Source organism: Canis lupus, chromosome 16 (genome assembly GCF_011100685.1).
Source record: "Canis lupus familiaris isolate Mischka breed German Shepherd chromosome 16, alternate assembly UU_Cfam_GSD_1.0, whole genome shotgun sequence".
In the NCBI taxonomy this organism is placed as follows: domain Eukaryota; kingdom Metazoa; phylum Chordata; class Mammalia; order Carnivora; family Canidae; genus Canis; species Canis lupus.
Genome location: NC_049237.1, coordinates 16,278,310 through 16,300,373, shown reverse-complemented (window position 1 = coordinate 16,300,373; position 22,064 = coordinate 16,278,310). Strand labels below are relative to the sequence as shown.

The following is a 22,064-nucleotide window of genomic DNA, read 5'->3' as shown; positions in this document are numbered from 1 at the left end:
AGAGGTAAATATTTTTATCATCCCTGTTTTATAGAGGAAGAAATGAAGACAGTAAGAGGTGCAGTAAATTACCTCGAGGACGTATCTGGGAAGGTGGAGAACCCAGTTTCAAACACATCCTGTGCCCTGAGCCTGTGTGCATAACCAGCACGAAATCATCTTGTATTTAGAAATCCTTTCCGTTCACCCACCTCCTATACAGTTACCAGCCCGTTTCCACTGAGGGGGTTGTCAGTGGCTGCATCGTGCAGACTCTGGGGGGACACCTGTCACGGCTCTTCTTACTTTGAAGAGGTGACAGTCCGCAGAGCCGGCCTCTGCCCCCGCGCCCCACTCTGCACCCTCATGGTCCCATATCTACGCAGTCCATTTTATCTCCCTGATGGCTCTTACTCTTCTTTCTTGAGCCCTGGACATTGAAGTTGCTCGTGGCCCTGCCTGGGGCCTCCTCGCCCCCACATGTCACTGCCTCACTGGCTGCCATCGCCTTAGTGACCCCAGGGCCTGCTGCCCAGTGTTTTAATGCCGTGCACTTAGCACAATGTGTGTGTTTTAATGCCGTGCACTTAGCACAATGTGTCGTGACCGGCAATGGCCAGATGCACACCCCAGCGTCTCCCCGAGGACCTGGTCACCTGCCTGACCGGCTGACGGCCCATGTGCTTCAGCCTCTAGCACCACCGCCTCTTTTCTCGCCAGCCGGATTCAGTGAGTGGCAGCACATCTGCCCAACTGTGCTTGTGTTAACAAGCATGATGTTCTGGCTCGCTCGCCCTCTCACCGTTGCCACTGTCACTGGTCCCATTGCCTGAGGCCAGTGGTCCGAGTGCCGCTTCCACACAGGCTTACCCACTGCTGTTGGAGGGATTACATGACGCACATACTGATCTGTCGCTCCCGTGCTTGAAAGCCTTCAGTGACTCTCCCTCGCCTTTAGGCTGGGGTCGCAAATTTCCGGACCTGCTGTCTGCCCTCTCCTGGCGCCCTCCTCTGCGCCCCTGCTTGTGTCTCCCCCCGCCTGTCCTCAGCCACCCTGCCTAGTTCCTCTGCCTAGTTCCTCGGCACTGCTGGGCGTCTCCCTGGGCTGTGCTTCCTCTCCTCCTGGCCACCTGCTAGTTCCCTTCAGATCTCAGCCCAAGTGTCACTTCCCTGGGGAAGCCTTTCCCAAAGCCCCAGGCAGGACTTCCTATGTTCTCTCTTGATGGGGCTGTTAGGGAGTAATGCACTTACTTGTGTTTGTCACTGACTTGTCCGCTCAGTGAGGATGGGCACTGAGAACTTAGGTTTGCCATGGTTTCAAAGATGCTATGATGAATGAGGCTTCATTTTCAGTAAATATTTGCTCCGTGTGCAAACATATGTATACACGCCTGTGTGTATGTGTATGTACACACACGTATATATATTTTGAAGGTTTTTAACTTTTACTCTGGCACCTAAGCTTAGCGTACTTCAAGTAGTTAGAGTTATTTCTTATAAAGAAACAAGGCATTTCTGTGAAAGACGAAATCCATTTGCTGGGTGAATGTGTATCAATCACAGAGCAGTTGCAGGTGGGGGCGTGTGGGGAGGATGATGACTTGTGGGGGCCCTCCCAGGGGTGCAGAGACCCTCCCCCTGGACATGGAGGCAGAGCGCACAGCAGCTGAACGACTGCTGGACGGCAGAAGTGGGTGGAAATGGGGTGGCTCGCTTACGTAATCTGGTAACCGAGGAAAACATCTTCTAGATCTTTCTTTTGTGGCTGCGATTGCACTGGCAGTGATGTCAGGGAAAAAGCAGCCTAGCTTATATCTGATAATCAAAGGACGGGGGAGTCCATTTGCTGGAGGAAACTAATTTGGGGACCTTTTGGTTAAAATTTTGTCACTTTTTAATCTGTTTCATGTGCCGCTTCTGCCCCCCACTGTGAGCTATTTCCTGTGAATCTGAGTTTATGTAACTACCTGGTTCATGGTCGTATGTTGGTCATTTGTAACCAGCAGTAAGCTGCCACTGTCCTTAGTTTATAGGTCACATGCTATATTTTTCTATGAACTGTTTCATCATTCCATTACGGCCTCGTCTGGCACACACATATCCACATTGTCTCATGCTTCTTTACACCCTGTGTTTGGCGCTCACTTTTCGCACAGACTTCTCTAGTTTTGGAGCACATGTATGGTGTACCCCCCCCCCCTTGAGTTGCATATATAATCAGTGTCATAGTTGCCAAGAGCTTGGGTCAGAGCCAGCTTGAAGACCCGTTCCTTCCACCCAAAAGCTGCGGGACTTCAGGCAGGTTATTTCAAGCTGCAGTTTCTCCATCTATAACTGGGACATACTAGCAGCACCTAGCTAATAGGATTATATGAGGATTAAGTAACGCAAGTGTAGCATTCACTACCGCACCTGCTGAGCGGGACAGTCTCTGCAGGTACAGCCCTGTGATGAAGGCCCAAGAAGGACCGAAGAGGCAGCTGAGCAGGAATTTAAAGATTAAAGTCACCATTAGCATGTCACCTGGAGCCAGTGGTTCCTTCGGCCACAGTTTTAGGACCCGTGACCTCAGACGTCTCCCCGAATGAGCACTGTGTGTGATCAGGTTGGCGTTTGTTTATGTCCATCCCTCACTCACCCTGCAAGAAAGATGGTGTTACCCCATTTTATGAATGAAGAAATGCGAGCTGAGGGCATTAAGTAGTTTGCCTGAGGTCACCCAGAAAGTGGTAGCAGTTATAATCTAGGCTTGGTCTAGCTCTGCCCTGTTCTTCCTTCTATGCTCTGTACCTGGAGTCCCCATGGGAGGAGAGTGGCCCGCCGCACCACAGGAAAGCCCCAGAAGCCAGTGAACCTTTAGAGGGATCTTCTGTGAGTACCTCACTCTGCAGATGATGTGCCATGTTAGAGGTAGCTGGGGGGATCCACTGTATTGCTAAACCCCAGAGATGTTTATGTTTTCATGGACAAATATCTCAGCACTGGCCAACTGGTAATGGGTCACTGTGGGTTAGAACAGCATTGTGTCCGAATCTCAGACTGCAGCACGCTGCGGGGGCTCTGGTGAGGCTGCAGCTCACCTGATGAGATTGACTGAACTGGGCCGCCACACTTGTGACTCAAGATGATTTGCTAAATATATTCATTTATCTCTTTTCCCTTCTAAAATCCTTCTGAAATGACAGCCGTCAATGAAATGGCATGCAAAAAGTCGTCCCGCTCAGCAAAACTCAAAGTGTGGTTCTTGGAAAAGACCCAGAAAAGTGGGTCAAGTGATGAGTGAAAATGCAAAGCTTCTGAAATCAGAGGGGTCCTTAATTAAAAATGCAAAGATTGGGCAGCTTGAGTGGCTCAGCGGTTAAGCACCGCCTTCCGCCCAGGGCCTTATCCTGGAGACCCAGGATCGAGTCCTGCGTCGGGCTCCCTCCATGGAGCCTGCTTCTCCCTTTGCCTGTGTCTCTGCCTCTCTCTCTGTGTCTCTCATGAATAAATAAATAAAATCTTTTAAAAAATAAAATGAAATAATATAAAACAAATAAAAAATTAAAAAATGCAAAGATTTAGGAAATAGCATTAAAAGAAACTTGAGTATACCAAACTGTATCAATAAATTTAAAACTCAACCATAAAAGAAATTTAAAATTAGTTGAATTGTACACTTTAAATAGGTGAAGGGCATGGAATAATAACCAAGCTGTTTAAAAAAAAAAAAAAAAAAAAAAAACAGGTAATGAAAAGTCCTCGGCTTCCTTCTGCCCTGCAAAAGAGGCCCGGTGTTCAGCCTGTCGATGGGTGTGTTCTGTAAAGCCTTCAAGGAACAGTTTGTGTGTAGGTTGTTTACACAATTTTAGAAAAAGATGATGGGTTCGCAGCTCATTCTGGAATGCTAGCTTGATCCTGACATCCAAACCAGAGGATGGCACACAAATTAGAAAACAAATGATTAAGTTGAAAATATGGGCAGAGCCCCTGCATCAACATCAGCAGAAGGAGCCCCAGGTTGCACAGTGACCAACCTACATGCTGTTCTGGGAATGCAAGAAGACTGCAGTTTATTAAGAAATCATCAAGGAGGGGGATCCCTGGGTGGCGCAGCGGTTTGGCGCCTGCCTTTGGCCCGGGGCGCGATCCTGGAGACCCGGGATCGGATCCCACATCGGGCTCCCGGTGCATGGAGCCTGCTTCTCCCTCTGCCTGTGTCTCTGCCTCTCTCTCTCTCTCTGTGACTATCATAAATAAATAAAAATTAAAAAAAAAAAAAAAAGAAAAAAGAAATCATCAAGGAGGGATCCCTGGGTGGCGCAGCGGTTTAACGCCTGCCTTTGGCCCGGGGCGTGATCCTGGAGACCTGGGATCGAATCCCACGTCGGGCTCCCGGTGCATGGAGCCTGCTTCTCCCTCTGCCTATGTCTCTGCTTCTCTCTCTTTCTGTGTGACTATCATAAATAAATAAAAATTTAAAAAAATTAAAAAAAAAAAGAAATCATCAAGGAATTAACATCTGCAGGTTAAAGGAACGAGGGCCCTGGTCATCTCTGTAGATATCGAAATAGCAGTCGATCAAGGTCAACGTATATTTCTATAACAAAATCTTTAAGCCAAAGGAAGAAAAAAACGTCTTTAAGTTGCTGGAAACCTACTTGCAGAAGCCCCTGGGCAGCTGTGAGGGGGTTGCTGGCACTGTCCCTGCCAGGGAGGCCCCACCCTGCGGACCAGGGGCCCAGGGGCTTGAGCCTCACCCTGCTTCAATGGCCTGTATCCTAAGGGAACATTGGCTAGGGTGGACGCTTCAATCGTGTGGTCCCAGAATTCGACGCGAAGCTGTTTTAAAATGAATGGGAATCACATGTAATTGCAAGGTCACAGCTTTGTGACGGCCCTTAGGCATTTATTGCAGCCAGTTTTGAGCTGAGAAGACTGTGTGCCTTTACCTACCCACACTTCTTTGCTACTGAGTCTTTGATCGCCCTTCCTGGGAAAGCCAATGCGCTTCCCTTTTGGTGGGTGGGGATTCTGTGCCAGAACACGCAAAACCAAATGTAAAAAGCATAGAGAGAAAAAAATCTAACGCACTTCATTTATCTGGCTGCCTCTTAACAAAAACAAGATCCTAGTTCTTGGAAAACACCAATAAGTGGGTAAACCTTATACCTGTAAAATTATATTTAAGCATTGACTTTGTTAACATTCGTGCTTCTAAGCACTTTAGGAAAACTGTGAGTTTGGGCTTTCCTGTGTAAAGTTCTATGTTCCCGTTTTTGGTTATTTCTTGCTCAACTGTTTTAAGTGGTTTTGTAAAAAAAAAAATAAGACACCATAAGTATATAGAAAATGTGTTTCAAAATGTAAAGAATAAAAATATCTTTAAAAAACTAAATTGACGTTCATGGATCGTTCAGTGAAATGTCTGTGTATTAAGTTAAAATTATGAGGATTGGAAATAAGGAGTGGGACAAAATTTTGGTTTCTGGGGTTGTAAGTGAAGTTTGAGGTGATGTGTGGATTTTGTTTTAAAATGTCTTCATCCCGGGGCGCCTGCGTGGTACAGTCTGTTAAACATCCAACTCTTGTTTTTGGCTCAAGTGGTGATCTTGGGGTCATAAGATCAAGCCCTACCTGGGGCTCTGCACTCAGTGTGGAGTCTGCTTAAGATTCTCTCCCTCTCCTCTGTCCCTCCTGCTTGTGTGCTCTCGCTTTCTCTCTAAAATCAATCTCATTTTAAAAAATGCACACTCCGCTCTTTGAGACGTGAGTTGGGTCTGTTGCTCTGGCCTGTGATGACTTAAGAGCAGTGTTCAGTCATGGTAAATGAAGGAGGCAACATGTGGGGTGGAGCCGGGTGTATGTTGCTGGCCATTGCCGAGCAGAGCCTCTTCTCAGTGGTGGCTAGATAGTAAGTGGCATGAGAAGCCGGCCCCCGAGGAGAGGCCACTGGTCCCTTTGAGGGTCCCACCCTTCCCTCGGTCCTAGAAGCCCCCAGTTCCCACAATAATAAAGTCTGAACTGGCTGGCGGTTTTCGTTTGCCAGGGAGGATGCCCACAGCTGAGTTATGACAGCAGAGCAACAGAAGCAGTCAGTCTCCCGTACGGGCTTGAATTACGTCCCCCGACTTGGAATCAGTCAAGCAGTTTGCAGGGACACTGGCCCAGCGCAGGCAGGATGAACTCTAGCAGGTGCTACAGGTGTGACACATGCTTCGGGAATCAGGAGGTCACTGGAACCAGCCCCTGCTCCTTTCTCTCCCGTCCCCACCAGTGAGCCATCTGCGAGCCACTCCCAGCCAGCCTTTCAGCACCTTCCACCTGCCACCTCATCCTGCCATTTTTTAGACTAATTATCAGTGACAGTCTGTCCTTGGTTTTCATACAGTGAAGGCTTGAAATACCAAAGATTCACACCGTCTTAGAATTCATTCTTTTACAAATTCTTCTAAATTAAAATTCTGTGTAAATAGATTATATAAAAAATGATTTATGACTTTAGAGATTATCTCTGAAATGTGAATTCATCAAGTTGTTTTGCTGTATTTTCAGGTTTTAATATATACAATAGTGTGAACATTTTAATGTCTTCTGCAGTTGTATTCAACTCCGTTATATTTTTTTGTCCAAGAGAATTCGGAAATAGTTTCAATATAAAATATGCTGGCAAACACTTTCAAAGCTTTAGATTAATGATGTTGTGCTTTAAAAAAAAATTACATGGGGCCATTACATAGATGTATTCTTTCTATGACCAAAAAAAATGTCCATTTTCAATTCTTCAGTCTTACAAGGGTCTATAAACTTTCTTTACTGATCACTGAATCTAGACTCACCAGTATTTTAAACATGGGCCTCTGTTATGGTTTTTCTTTTTTTTTTTTTTTTTTTATTTATGATAGTCACACAGAGAGAGAGGCAGAGACACAGGCAGAGGGAGAAGCAGGCTCCATGCACCGGGAGCCCGATGTGGGATTTTATCCAGGGTCTCCAGGATCGCGCCCTGTGCCAAAGGCAGGCGCTAAACCACTGCGCCACCCAGGGATCCCGTGTTATGGTTTTTCTCTGGAAGGACAGACACACACAGTACAGGAATCCCGGACTCCTACTCGGCCCTCTGCATTTTCTTACAAGCCTTTCGTTGACCTGCCTGCTACTCAGCAGGTGTGAGCTCGTGCCAGCACCTTCGAGGAGTTTGGGGGTTGGGAGCCTGGCCAGTGCCTCAGGAGGCTGCCATCTAAAAGGAAAGCAGACTGTAACTTTGGTGCAAGGCACACGATGACTCCAGACCCGAATTACTCCCGAAGCACGAGTGACAATGCCAAAATGAGCAGTTACTTCTGACTTTAAGACTCCTCAGGAAACTGTCCGGGCCTTTGAACTCAGTTCGGAGGCTGCATCAGTTTTCCGAGGCCACCATCGCCATGTCCCACAGACGTGGCAGCTTCGAACAGCAGAACTGGATTCCAGGTGACGGTGGCAGTCCCCTCCTCTGAGGGGCATCTGTGTGCTCTGCCTCTCTCTCTTAGCTTCTGGAGCCTCATCCCCGGGCCCGTGGCGGCGGCGTCACTCAGCCTCTGCCTCGTCATGTCATCCCGTGGCCTCCTCCTCTCTCTGGGTCTCGTCTTCTCTGTGTCATAAGATCAGAGGTCTTTGGATTTAGGACCCGGCCTAATCCAGCCTGATCTCATCCCAAGGTCCTTACTGTGATTACATCTGTAAAGACCCTTATTCCAAATAAAGTCTCCTTCTGACCTTCCAGCTGGGCATGTATTTTGGGGAGCCACTCTTCTGCTAAGAAAAGGCAGGTGGGGTTCCAGAAGCTGGTGGGGGACTGGAAAGTGCTCTCTTAGAAGAGGGAACAGCAGGAGCAGAGCAGAGGCGGAAACCCAGGGAGCACATTCCCAAAGTTGAACTTTCCAAACTTCAAAAACTCCTCTGAAAAGGAAGTCTCCATGCAATCTCAGAGTGGACGACTTGGGGGACGGGTAGGAGAGGAGGCCAGGAGGGCAGGTGGGGTGTGGTCAGATCCTCTCTGAGGGAAATGCTGGCTTCCACGCATCCTCACCTAGGGTATAGGATTGTTCGCATTAAAACTTAGATGCTGCATTTTTCGGATTCTTTTTGCTGACGTTCACAAATGAGACACTTCGGACATATACTTTCTACTTCCCAATAGTGCTTGTTAGCAGTTGCCTCAACCAGCAGTGGGTTCGCATGTTGTTGGAGGGGTGGTGAGATTTCACTGCCTGTGTAATGCTCTCTAATTATGCTTCTGTCCAGCAACATAAAACAGGAGCAAGAATGGAACACTGATAATATCTTAACCCCAGTTACCCTTTGAATAAGGGGAGTCTGAACTTCTTGTGTTCTCAGGAATTTTAATAACACATTCCAAACAACCTGTTATTGTTGAATGGTTTTGGGGTTTGGTTTGTTTTTTTTTTTTTTCTTTTTTTTGTTTTTAGCTTAACTCCACGTTATTATTTTCTATTTCATTGCATATCATTCTGCAGTTGTAATTTGAGATTTCATCATAGGGAAAATAATACAGATGGTGCCACGTACAATCAGAAAGCCGATACTCAGTATAGGGAAGCCATGACAGTTGATAATATTTCACTTTATTTTCCTAACTTAAAATACTAATACTTTTGTGATTGACGTTGTCTTCTTACTACAGTAATCATCTCTCTCCTTATCACAGGCCAAAATAAATTTTATTATCATTTGTTTTACAGATTTAACATTTTGCTTTCTTTGGTCAAGTTTCTTACATTAAAAAAAAATGTTGTAGGTCCTCCTCAAACCCCACACCCCCAGTCCAGTTGTGAGGAGCATGTCAGACTTTCCAATCAACCGGCTCCTTCCCGAGTGCCTCCTGGGATTCCTCAAGACCATCAAGACAATTGGAACGTCTAGGAAACCGCCTCAGCCAAGAGGCGCCCGAGGAGCCAGGCTGAATGTTATGTGCCGTCCTGGATAAAAACTAAGGAATTCTGAATGACAAATGGACTTGTGTTAATAACTTGTTACTGTTTTCCTGGTTCGTGAGCTGTAGCAGAAGTACCATGCTAATGTAAGATGGTGGTGATAGACATTACTCAAGACTGATGTGTGTTCAGGCAAGGACCGAGAGAGGTCCCCTCACCCCAGCATCGCTGATTGAGGAAACTCTCCCAGAGGGGACCCCAGAGGGGACCCCAGAGGGCCCAGCTCTCCACAGACTCCTGGATGAGATGGAGGCCGTGTGTCTGAGCAAGGAAGTCCTGGGGGTACCTACAGGAAGTCACAGCCAGGGCAGAAGGCTGTCAGAACTTGGAGTGTGCTCCCCAGCCATGCACAGATCTGTCAGCCACTGCAAGGGGACACCCTTGGGCTTCCTGACCCATCTTCACATAGTATTGGGTTGTAACTCAAAGTCTAAAATAAATATTATAAATCCACACTGATACATTTAGATAATTCTAGGCAGAAGAATTTCAAATTATTTATGTAGGTGCTCTGCCCTCAACGAGGGTGAGCATGATTCCTGACCCTTTAAGTATGGACTACACATGGTGACGTTTTTGCAAAAACTGCCACATGGAAGGAGGAGAAAGTCTCTCCACAGCAGAGAAACCTGACAGACACTGCCTGAGCCAGGTGACCCAGGTGGTAAGTCATGCTGACAGCACATTCTCTCGATATGGTGGGTTGAGATGGCACTTTACCTTGTGGCCTCCCTCCCAAAACACATGACCCCATGACTGAGATCATGAGAGAAGCATCATACAAATCCAAACTGACCAGCTTTGGGAGAACCCACAGTGAAACCAGATGCAATAAAGAGTTACTGAGTTAATTAATGTAGCAGAGAGTGAAATCTTGGTCCTTCAGAGAAGTGATCAGCCCAGAAGGAGAAGAAGTAAAGCTACACAAATGGCCGTGAATGAGCTATAAAATGACAGCTGATGAGAAATACGGGTGGAGTCAGTAGTCTTCAGAGGAGGAAGTCATGAGATGTCCTTGCCTTTCTGACCCAGGGCTGGTTGTCTGCCCGTGTCCAGGGTGTCCACCTCATGTCTGCCTGTGTCTGCCCGTGTCCAGGGCTTCTGCCACGTGGCATATATCCAGGTGCCCTCATTCTCTGCCAGTGTGTGTGCTTGGAGGGCAGAGACCGTGCCTGTTTTGTTCACGTTTCCGTGTCACCCCCAGGGACAGTGCCTGATAGAGCTAGCACTCCACAGGCCTCTGGCAGACGCATATGTGTGCATAAATGAAGCTGCCCAGTCTCTTGAAAGTGTTGGGGTTCTGGATATAGATTTAAATCCCACCTTAGTTCCTGAGCATATGACTTTAGGCCAGCTCCTCGGCTTCTCCTCACCTCAGTTTGCTCATATAAAGTGAAGAAGTTAAGGCATTCTCCTCCACGTTGTTATGTAAATTAAAGGAGGTATAAGGTATGAAATGCTTGGCCCAAAGTGAGCACTCATATTCACTTTTTTTGTGGATAATATGGCATTTGAGGTTGGGTTGAAATTGGACAAGAAAGCAAGGATGTTTAAGTTACAACAGAACGAACAAATACAAGAAAGCGAGATTAAATACAGTAGGAACTTCGCAGGGAGCTGTTTGCCTAGATGTGGGAACAGGAGGCGGAGAGATGAAGTTCATGGATGCCAGACCAACCCTGACTATTCCACGAGCAGGAGGGGAGATACTTGAGGAGGGAACGGGCGAGGAGGTGATTGGAACAGTAGGATTATGAATTCCAGAACCTGGAAGAATGGCCAGGATTGAAAATAAAGACATAGTTTGTCATGAAATTGGCAAGCCAGGTGGCACATACAGAGAGTTGACTGTAGCAGGACCTACAAAGAATAACGAGCCCCTTGCCATAGTTGGGAAAGTTGGTGAGTGTCATGCTATTTAATACTTACTTTGGTGATTACTAAATACAACAAAGTAATTTTTTTCCCCAGATATTTCCCAGGTAATCTCCATCTTCCCAAAGTGTACAGATCAGTGTGGGCGAAGGGAAGCTGTCGAAGTCCCTTGGAGGTAGTATACTCTGTGCTCCACCTTGAAGCCACTTAGGAGTTAGGCCACTGCAGGCGGGGGTGGTGGGCGAGAATGTAGCTCTGGAATTAAGAGGCAACCAGGCTTAGATTCTGGTTCCACAGCTTCTCAGTCTCGTCCTTGAGCTACAGTCTACCACGGGAGGATTTCATGGGACCATGAAGAGATGGACCAAGTGTTGAAGATGGAGGAGACAGTAGTTGAAGGCCCCTTGGAAGAAGAGAACATAGCATTCAGCAGGGGACCAAGTGAAGACTTTGGAGCTGGAGGCCACTGGGGTGCGGGCACTGGATAGGTGAGGTTAGGGCATTGGAGTGGCCACACCTTCAGGCTGGGTGTGGCTCCCCAAGCCACACCAGGAGCCTTTTTCGAAAGCCGTTCAACTGTTTCCAGCAGAGGCATTACATGATCAGATTTGCATCTGGCAAAAGCATTCTGGATGCAGTGTGGACAGCTTGGAAGCAGAAAGACCAGTTAGGAAGTTGGGGCAATCATTGGACCCAGGCCAGTGGCCCTGGAGGTAGAGAAGTGGGTGGATTAAAGAGAGATTTGTGTTAAACCCTGCAGCACCTCATGATAAACCTGTGAGGGCCAAGGAGATGATGTGACGAGGACGAAGCCTAGATTAAGCATAGATTTCTATACCATCAGATGGATGGTGGTGCCACACAGTTCACTTATCAGTATGCTGGACCACCCTAGATCATTGCCAACTGCCCACTAACATTTACAGAGATTTAAATAACCCGTGTATTCACATGGTTACCGTTTTCAGTGCTTTGTCTCCTTGTGTGGATCCATTTTTCCATTGAGCATTTATGTAAATTACATATTTTATTTATAAATTATGTGTTTGTTTTTAGTAATGCTGCATTCTGTGACCTGGCTCACCTCATTTCTTTTAGATCTGGGAGCTTTTTTGTCAATTCTTTGGTCTTTTCTATGTAAGAAAATCATATGGTCTGCCAGTAAAGACAGTTTTGCCACCTCCTTTTCCATCTGTACACCTGTGTGTCTCCTTACTGTCCGGGCGAGGGCCTCCAGAGCCATGTGGAATAGAATCAGTCCGCGTGAGCACTCTTGCCTTCTCGCTCTCGCGAAGCCCGTCCCAGCATCCACTAAGTCTGCCGGCTTCTCGTACGCCCTCTCCAGCTGATAGCAAGTCCTTGGTTGTAGCTGATATATGCCTTTTTCTCTTTCCTTTTTAGCAGAAGACTCAGAGAGTGGTGTTTACATGCGCTTCATGAGGTCACACAAGTGTTATGACATCGTTCCCACGAGTTCAAAGCTTGTGGTCTTTGATACTACTTTACAAGTAAGTGTGCACGGTTTTCACGACCTGCTGGCATGCTGTACGGGTGACACCAGCAGATGCTTGCTGAGCACTTTGCATATGTCAGGTGTCACACTGAGCTTTTGTCTGCATTTTGTCTCCACCCGTGGGAGGAATGTGCTGTCACTCTCCTCTTTCTCCAGAGAAGGAAACTCGTTCTGGAGTCAAAGGACTTAAATCACAAAGTTAAGCCCACAAATTCTAGAATTTAGTAACTTAACCCACAGAGCTGGTGAGTAATGGGATCTGTCTTGGACGTTAGAGCCTGAGCTGTATGTCTCCCTCAGTATATCCTGATCTTTTAGTTATTTAGTAGAATATATAATAAATTAATTTGAGATCGTATTGTTTAAAAAGAAAAAAATGACTAAGGTAGATGATGACCTGAGAAAGAACTGTATTGATCTCTTTTAGCAGAAAAATTTGAACCTGATCACTTTGGCATTAAACTTGTGCTTATTGCATCTCATTCTCTACCAATCATATATAGAAAGTCCTGAATGATATATTCACCATAACAGTCACGTTACATCCGATGTAATAAACATGTATATACACACAGGTATCTAGTGTCTCTGTACATAAATCTGTACAAAGGAGTAGCTTCACTTTTGCTCCCAAAAGCAGCCGCTGAGCCAGGAGTTCTTGGACAGTGGGTGCTTTTTTAGGGTGTGCCCCTGGGAGACCCCCTGCAGGGCCAGGGAGGACTCAGAAAGGCCCTGCCAGGGGTAGAACTCAGGTGAAGGCCCACAGACTATGGCCTCAGCTGGCTTCTTGGCAGAACTGGGGTGGGGGCAGGTGCCGTTCTGAGCTCACCCCAGCCTCTCAGTTCATCCTGGGAGATACATGCCCAGACTCAGCTGGCTCTGCCCCATGCTCCGGGGCCTGTCCTCACCTGTCCCCCAGCCTGGTCTGCTGTCCCTCCTGCAGCTGCTCCTGTGGCCACTCAGGACATCTGGGCTCCCCAAGCCACTTTGCCTGCACTTGGTGTGTGCTACACAGGACTCTCGGGAACGTGAAAACAGCTTTGTTCTTGTTTAATTTTATTTTCCAGCTGTGGTGGGGTTTTTTGTTTTGTTTTTTTGTCATCATACAGAAATACAGCTGATTTCTGTAAATTGACCTTACACCCTATGACTTAGCTAAATTTACTTCAGACCAGGTAACCTTCAAGGTTTCTTCTAAACCCCTCAGATTCTCTGATTCTTTGACACAACAAGAAAGCATCCACTACAGTAATACATAGGGAACTTGACAGATAGTAACTTCAAGAAATACGGTCTTCACAACTGTAACCATAGATTTCAGCAGTAAAATAGCTAGAAATTCTCAATTCCCAAAGTAAAGAACTACTAGATCAACCCATCTCACCTTCACTCCCATTCCCCCAAAGGGTTATCACTTTCTTAAGAACCAGATCTCCTGACGCTAGGTTTCCCACCAATAGAAAAGTGATGGCTGGCAAGACCCATGTCTGCTTTCACTCCTACTCAGCTTTTCCCTTGCCATGGAATTGACTTCCTTCCGAATTTAAAATTTACCCGAAGTGCATGATACATGAAAAATGTGATGTTTTGTGGGTTGTCGGAGGTCGCTGATCCAGTAATATCACTGCCTTAATTAAGCTGTGCTTGCATCATCCCCTGGAAGTCCTGAATCCTGTGAGATTGTTGGCTTTGAAGGAACTAAACTTTGTTACCAGGGAAATAGGGGGCAAGGGTTATTGTGGGTAGAGCAAAGTTAAACATGCATTTGAAAGGTGTATTTTCTAGACATAGACTGCAGTAGTCATTGATGCATCTCGAGAGTGAAGAAAGCAAGCAGAGAACACAGCATGGGGCTCCAGAGAACCAGAAACAGCCTACGTATCTCGAGATTGGTGAAATAAATCCCAGTTATAGGCATGTCATGGAATACGACTTCTTGCAGCCACTAAGAAGAACAGAAGAAATATTTGTCAAGAGTATGTTTTTAAATAAAAAAGCAAGTTGCAGAATCATACAAGTATTGTGACCATGTTATCCTGAGGGTACAAAGTGTCAGAGCCCTGACTTCTAGACACACAGAAACCAAGAGGACTAGAAGAGACGTAGGAGAAGAGGCGAATGAAAGACGTAGGAGAAGAGGCGAATGAAAGATGAGGGGAAAGAACAGCCTTGGACGTAGCTTCAGCCTCCAGCTTCTGTCTTTGAGAGGCGGGCTCAGCCTCCTGTGTTTGGGTTCGGCAAAATTCCCCTTTCTTTTTTTTTTTTTTTTAAGATTTTATTTATTCATAAGAGACGCAGAGACAGAGACAGAGACACGGGCAGAGGGAGAAGCAGGCATGCAGGGAGCCCAATGCAGGGGGCCCGATGTGGGACTCGATCCCGGGTCTTCAGGATCACGCCCTGGGCTGAAGGCAGCGTTAAACCGCTGAGCCACCCGGGCTGCCCAAAATTCCCATTTCCTACTCAGATTAACCAGGCACCAGCCTCCATCTGTGTTCTGGCTGTCCCCCTGTCCTGACAGCGGAAACCAATTGTACCACCTGCAGTTCTGCCCACCTGGGGTCCTGTAGCTGCCTGTTTTCAGTGGGTACCACAGCTATGTCCCCACCTGGGGCCAGCCTGCCCTGAGCAGCATCTGTGAAGCCAGCCAGTTCTTTCCCCAGCAGCAGCCATCTGAAGGAGCACCCCTATAGGCATGGGAGGAACAAGAGGGGGCTCACAGGCCCCTGTGCAAGCCCAGTCCCTGAGCCACCTTTTCCACTAGCTGAGCCCTGGCTGCCACGCACACCCGGCAGTTTGCCCGACAGGCAGGTGACACCCGGGCACAGTGAGCACTCAGGCTGCAGAGTCACTCAGCATTTTGCAGTTGGTTCCAGCTCTACCAGGGCCCTATAGCCAGCCAGCAGTTGTTTCTCAGAAGGAAGGTATCTGCAAAAGAAGGTGTGGGTTTTTGCTGCTGTTGTTCTTAACCCTGGACATGTGCCATGGGCCTTCATAGAGGATCCCTGGTGTTGGTGTTGACTTTGAGGTGATAGGCCCATGTGGACAAGGAGCCTTCCCTCGCTCTGGTCACTCTGCTTATATGGACCATTCAGTGAATGTGTCAGAGTAGCCACTTTGTGGTACATGTTGCTTCCGAAAGACCTACCTAGTGATGGCTGGCTGGCAGGGTGTGTGCAGAGCAACAACTTGAATGCGCTGTTGCTAATGCTCCCAGCCTCCCTGACCCTGGAAACTCCCCCTCTGATTTTCTTATATCTCACTGAGGCATCATCTGAAGTATCACTACTTCATGCCCATTAGATCCAGTCAGCACAGTGTCCTCAACGTAGCGCGCCCATGTGGCATGTGGAATGTCAAAATGAGCATCTCTGCAGATGCTCGAAAGCCGAGAGCAGGAAGGCAGCGTAGCCTCCAGGACATGGTGAGTGTCCTGTGCCAGGTCCAAACAGACTGCTTCTGTGGATCTTCGTAAGTTGCCATGGAGAGAAAGTATGTATCCAGATAGTAGTGGCATGGCCCCCAAGATGCCACATCTGGGACAGTCACCGCAGTTGGTCACCATGCGATCGAGCTTACAGTAATGCACGGTTGGTCCAGAGATTCGGTCACAGGCCAGACAGGAAAGGTCGAGCCGAGAGACAGCAGCCTCCTAAGGGAGTAGAGAGGGAGGGCGTGTCCCAGCCCTTCCAGAAAAGCCTGATAGTTGAGAGAAAGCTAGGATTTTGGTGCTTTCAGATTCTAAACAGTGACACTTCAGGAGTGAGGAGAGGCTCAAAAATAAACAAAACTTCCCAAGATTGAGGGGGTAGCATTAAGAATTACGCAGGCCTTCCCTCACAATGGCAAGATGACTTTTTTAGCAATACTCTACGAACTATTTTTACTAGAATGTTTATTCTAGAGTAGTTGTAGATTTCTAGAAAAGTTGTGAAGTGAGTGTGGATCTCCCAGGCACCCCACGCCCGGGTTCCCCCATTCCCGCCATCTGTCATCAGTGTGGCAAACACTGGTCACAATTCCCAAACCAATATTGACACATAATTATCACCTAAAGCCTATAGTTCATTGAGATTTCCTGACTTTTTACCTGATTTTTCTACCCGAGGATCCCACCTAGGTTATTCTGTGACATTCGGTCATCACGTCTCCTTAGGCTCTTCTTGCCTGTGGCAGTTTTTCAAACTTTCCTTATTTCTGTGGCCTTAACGGTTCTGAGGAGCATTGAACAGGTACTCTGTAGGATACCCCGCTGTTGGGATTTACCTGATGTTTTTCTCACCATCAGACTGGGATTATGGGTTTTAGAAGGAAGACCACAGAGATAAGGTGCCATTTCATCCTGTCACATCAAGGGTGTGTACTATTCGAGCGTCTCATCACTGTTGACCTTAACGTGGGTCACCTGGCTGAGGTGTCTTCGTCAGGTTTCTCCACTTCCGTGCTGCTCTCATAGAAGGAAGTCACTGGGTGCGGGGCTGTGCTCCACCTCCTTGAGGGCACAGTGGCTACCTAAGTTAGTTGCCTCTGCAAAGACATTGTGCCTTCTCTCCAGTTTATTTATTCAATCATTTATGTCAGTATACATTTGTGAATGTATGTATTCCATTCAGTTATGACCCATCACTAGTTTGTTGCTCAGACTATTTCAATCAATGTAATTTTTTTTTAAAAAAATGAAAGAGTAAATGAAGGTTGCTTATTTTAAAAGCAAGAAGAGGGGTGGGGTGCCTGGGTGACTCTGTCAGTTAAGCGACCTACTCTTGATTTTGTCTCAGGTCATGATCTCAGAGTCATGAGGTCAAGTCCCACTCTGGGCTCTGTGGTGCGTGAAGTCCTGCCAAGATTCTCCCTCTCCCTGGGCCCCTCCCCACCTCTTCAAAAAGTAACTAAATAAAAATAAATAAAAGCAAGAAAGAATGAGGAGACCAGGCCTGTTGCTCAGGCTTCATGCTGCAGGTGCCGCTGATAGAGGAAAGTAAAACTCTTTGGCTCTTTTTGTGCTTTTTTTCCCTATCAAGGAAAGTGATCTTGAAAATGGAAAAAGTACAGTAAATGGTGATTAGAGGAAATTGAAGCCTGAGATGGGTGTAGAGATTACAGGAGGGTGCCTGTCTGCACTAAACCAGTTTGCTTTCTGACCCAGATGAATCACATTCTGGTGTAATAAAAGGACATAGAAAGCAGATTGCCAAGCTGTTAGTGATATCAGAGGAATTGTGAAAAGTGTTCTGTGCCCCAGGCTAGAGATGAAAGAAAAGATTGGGGTGGGGAGCCTGTGGGTGGGGAATGTGGTGCCAGTCCCAGGTAAGACGTGTGAATGAATTATTAGTAGAAGTAACAGAAGTAGTCATCTCTAGTCACCTCCAGTCATCTCCAGGAACCTGTCCTGAATCGACAAGAAAGGTCACAGAGGTCAAGCCCGATTTCCTTTTTGGACAGTTCCATAGGTGAGGGAAAAGCAGGACAGGCACATCTGGGTGTCAGCTAGACAGCTGACAGAGCCCAGCATGGTGTCCTGATGGATGAGATGCAGAACTGCCGGCTGTCAGCTCAGGGAGTGAATTAATGGCTCATCATGGACCTCAGAAGAATGTTGATTAGATCTCCCTGCCTGGAGCAGGGTTTCCAATTGCCTTGGATGCCTCTTGTGCACCATTTTAAAATCCTTTTGTGACTCTGGCTACCCCTCGCCTCACACGGGTCCTGTGGGGGGCGGTGCCTCAGCCCTGCTGGCCAGCACCCCTCCAGCCTCCTTAGCCAACGGAGGATAGAAGCCAGCAGGTACACACCTCCACCTTGCATCCACAGGGTGGACTGTCTGCAGAAGATCCCCAGGGGAATCGAGTCGTCTCATCATACCTGTGGCCTGTCAGCCACCCACCAGCCTGCTGGCTCACCTGCTGGCCTGTTTCCCGCCTGTCCCCCACACCTGCTCCTGGGGTCACGTTCCCAACATTCCCAGATAAAGGACGTGGGAGCCAGGCTCTGCTTTCTGGGGAACCCAAGGCAAGCAACATAGGATTAACTCTGCTCATCAGCATTTGGGACAGTGACTTCAATACTGACTGCTGATGGCATCACCTCATTCACAGGTGGGATGACTGAGGATAAAATCCAGAAAGATTCCTCAACAAGCTAAATTATTCTCAGGACCAATGAATAAGTAGCTGGGATGCAGAACGAAGGACATGACAGCATATCAGTGTTCCAGAAAAGAATAAAGCGGGGGTGGGGCGGCGGGCAAAGCACTGTGAGGACGAACAGGCTGCAACCCTGCTCTCAGCAAGCCCACGCTGACCTGGGAGGGCACCTGCTGACCCCACAGGCAGCGTGCAGCACGCTGGGGACCCGTGCGTGGGTTTTCAAAGGAGATCTGGGTGACTTCAAGGGTCAGGGTAGTACAAGAAAGCTTACAGTAAAGCACGGCAGCCTCTGTCACCATTCCTCACACTCCTGCCACATGGCCCAGAAACAGCCAGTTCGGCTATGGAATCTGGACTGGAAGACTGGACTGCCATATGACCTCGGGGTGTGGACCCCAGGCACGTTTTCCTTCCGGGTTGGCAACCAGCTATTCCTGCTCCTTGTGTCGCCTCCTTTGTGCCCTCCTCTCTGGTGTTGCCAGGCTCTGGTGGCCGTGAAGTCTTTCCTGGCCTGCTGTCGTTATTTTGACAGTTGTCAGTTTTAGTCACTGCCAAGCCTAGCGGAGACTAGTTATGTTTATGTTTCCCTTTGTGCGCAATTCAGTATTACTCCTGGAGTTTAGAACTCTTTTTTTATTTTGACCATCTATGCCTTTCCACGCCTTCCAAACTTCTTGATGGAATTTTCTGGGAGGTCAGACCTGTCGGACACGTTTTCGGGTCCATTTGGAGCCACTCCTTTGGGTCCGTGGTCTTTCTGCTCCCCAGCCTGCTCATCGCTGTCTCCCGAGGCCGGGGATACTACATCCCACTTCTTCATTGCAGCCCCTGTCTTTTGAACACATACTTTCTGCTTCCTTGATTTGTTCCCTCTTTTGCGGGGGAACAGATTTTCCTGTAGACTTTCCCTTGGGCTACCGTGACACACCAGCACAGCCTGGGGGGTGTAAGCAGCAGGGATTTACTTCACACAAGTGGGGAGGCTGTGAGCCCTGCATGGAGCAGGTGGTCGGTTGGGGTCCCCAGGGAGGACTCCCTTCCTGGCTTGCAGATGGCTGTCTTCTCACTGTCCTCACAGCCCAGAGCTCTGCCACTAATCCCATCGTGGGGTCCCCACCGTCATGACCTCACCTAAACTGAATCGCTTCCAGAAGGCCCCACCTCCAGATGCCATCACTATTGGGAGTGAGGGCTCCAGCATATGAATGAAGCCCTCATATGTCCCAGGGACAGATGCATGGCAGGTAATTGTGTGCAATTTTAAGTGTCTCAATGTCTCATACTCACTGTGTAGAGTGCTGTGTATAGAATTCCATAACGAAATAATTTTTAGGGCAGCCCAGGTGGTTCAGCAGTTTAGCACTGCCTTCAGCCCAGGGCCTGATCCTGGAGACCCCAGATTGAGTCCCACGTCGGGCTCCCTGCTTGGAGCCTGCTTCTCCCTCTGCCTGTGTCCCTGCCTGCCTCTCTCTCTCTCTCTCCTCTCTCTCTGTGTCTCTCATGAATAAATAAAATCTTTTAAAAAATAATAATTTTTATTTAGAATTTTGAAGGCATCATTCCATTGCTTCTAGATGCAGGTATTAAAGAGAAATCAGTTGTGATTTTTAAAAATTATTCTCCAGCTTTTTTTTTTAAGATTTTATTTATTCATGAAAGACAGAGAGAGGCAGAGACACAGGCAGAGGGAGAAGCAAGCTCCATGTAGGGACCCGACGTGGGGTCCAGGATCACACCCTGGGCTGAAGGCAGCGCTAAACCACTGAGCCACCTGGGCTGCCCTATTCTCCAGCTTTATAAGAGTTTTCCCTCTTATAAAATTTATAAAATTTGGAGATTTTCTCTTAAACCTGGTAATCCAGAATCTCATACTAATGTGCCTCATTGTGCCCTTTGTACTCCTCCTGCTGGTCACACCATATGCCTTTGGAACCCAGTGCCCATGCCTGTTGGGTCTGTTCCTTGAGTCCCATCTCCAGTAATCATCCTCATACTGTTTCCTCTCTCTGGGACTTCCAGGAGTGGGTCTTGGGCTCCCTGAATTGACCCTTTAATATTCGTATCCTGTCTCTCTTTTTGCTTTTTTTTTTTTTTTTTTTTTTTTTTTGGTAGGAGCTTGTTTGTTTGTTTTTAAAGATTTTATTTATTCATGAGACAGGGTGGGTGGGGGAGAGAAAGGCAGAGACACAGGCACGTGTGACTCTATCCCAGGTCTCCAGGATCAGGCCCTGGGCTGAAGGCGGCGCTAAACCGCTGAGCCACTGGGCTGCCCTCTCTGCCTTTTGGCTCTGCTTTGGGGAAGTTTTGTTTTGTTTTCTTATCCCTACGGGTTATAGAACTATAGCCAGAGCTTGTGCAGCCTCCGCGTTTAGGGTCCTGTCAGGGGTCTGCTGAGTCTTGGCTTCCTGTTGGTAATCACGGGTGCGCACCAAGACCGCATGTGGACGCACCAGGGGGCTTCTTGGTGGGCCTCACTGATCTTTCTCATCGGTGGCGCCCAGGCATCTGTATCCGTCACGCTGCAGTTACAGAGCAGTTTCTCCAGAAAATGGTCCTTTGGTGGTGGTAGCCGGTGGCTGTGGCTCTTTCCTGATCTGAAACAAGTCTCTTGTTTTTTACTGGCCCTGGGACTTCAGGGTCCAGGGAGTGGTCTGGGCCCCCTGCCACCACCCCACCCCTATGAGGCTTTGTCACTCATTAACCTCCCTGCATCTGCTTTCTCTCCCGCCGCCCTCCCCCGTTCATCCCAGTTCCAGCTTCCATGCCCTGTAGCTTGGGGCTGACTTTTCAAGGGGAAGAGTTGTCAGAAATGTTTTTACTATGCCATTTTTAAGCCGAAGGAGACACAAGGGAAACTGCCGAGGTAACAGGCCGAATGAGATGTGGTGAGAGGAGGGAAGGCAGGGTCCACTCTGACCTCAGTGACACGGGGAGGTTTGCTTATGGAGTTAGAAGGTAAAGGTCAGCTGAGTTTTAACAGGTAGAATTGAAGGTAAGTTCACTTGAAGGAGAAGGAATTTCATGACATCGAAGCACAAAAAAAAAAAAAAAAAAATCAACCAGTTTACCATGTCAGAGTGGAGGTCTTGGACCCCTCACCTTGGAAGCTGGACACCCTCACGCAGCTCCCAGGGACAAGAGAGATGCCTCGGGTAGTGTGAAATCCACTGGACAAGCTCTGGTATAAAAATCCAATAAGAAGCCAAATTGGGACAGTTTTATAGAGCTTTAGCTGTCCGTCAGCATTAATTTTAAAAGCCCCACTTAATTACTGAAAATCGGGGTAAAACCATATAGAGAGCAGTGAAGCCTCAGAGAGGAACCTGATTCCCATTTTCTCGGAACACAAATGTTCTACTTGGTGTTAGGCGTTAGAATCTCTTAGAGCTTACTGTTGTAAAAAATCATTTCTACATCAAAATTGTATTTGCCATCTTTTACTTTCCTAATTATCACATTTAGTTGTTTGGAAATTCTATGAAAAAGTAAATTTTAAAACTGATAACACTTTGAGCAAATTGCATACCAGTTGAAGTATTCACAGGTACTCGGCCCCCACGGGGAGAGCTCTGTCCT

At 47.6% G+C, this 22,064-nt stretch overlaps 1 protein-coding gene across 7 annotated transcripts in view; it reads left to right on the top strand.

Moving 5' to 3' along the window:
• PRKAG2 (protein kinase AMP-activated non-catalytic subunit gamma 2) overlaps nucleotides 1–22,064 on the top strand; it is a 265,492-nt gene that overhangs the window by 212,642 nt on the left and 30,786 nt on the right. For 4 of the 7 annotated variants that reach the window (XM_038559766.1, XM_038559768.1, XM_038559769.1 and 1 more), the window contains one exon: nucleotides 12,231–12,337. In XM_038559766.1, the coding sequence (XP_038415694.1) occupies nucleotides 12,231–12,337 (107 nt within the window). The remainder of the gene's footprint in view (nucleotides 1–12,230; nucleotides 12,338–22,064) is intronic. The other 3 variants (XM_038559767.1, XM_038559770.1, XM_038559772.1) reach the window with 1 other exon arrangement.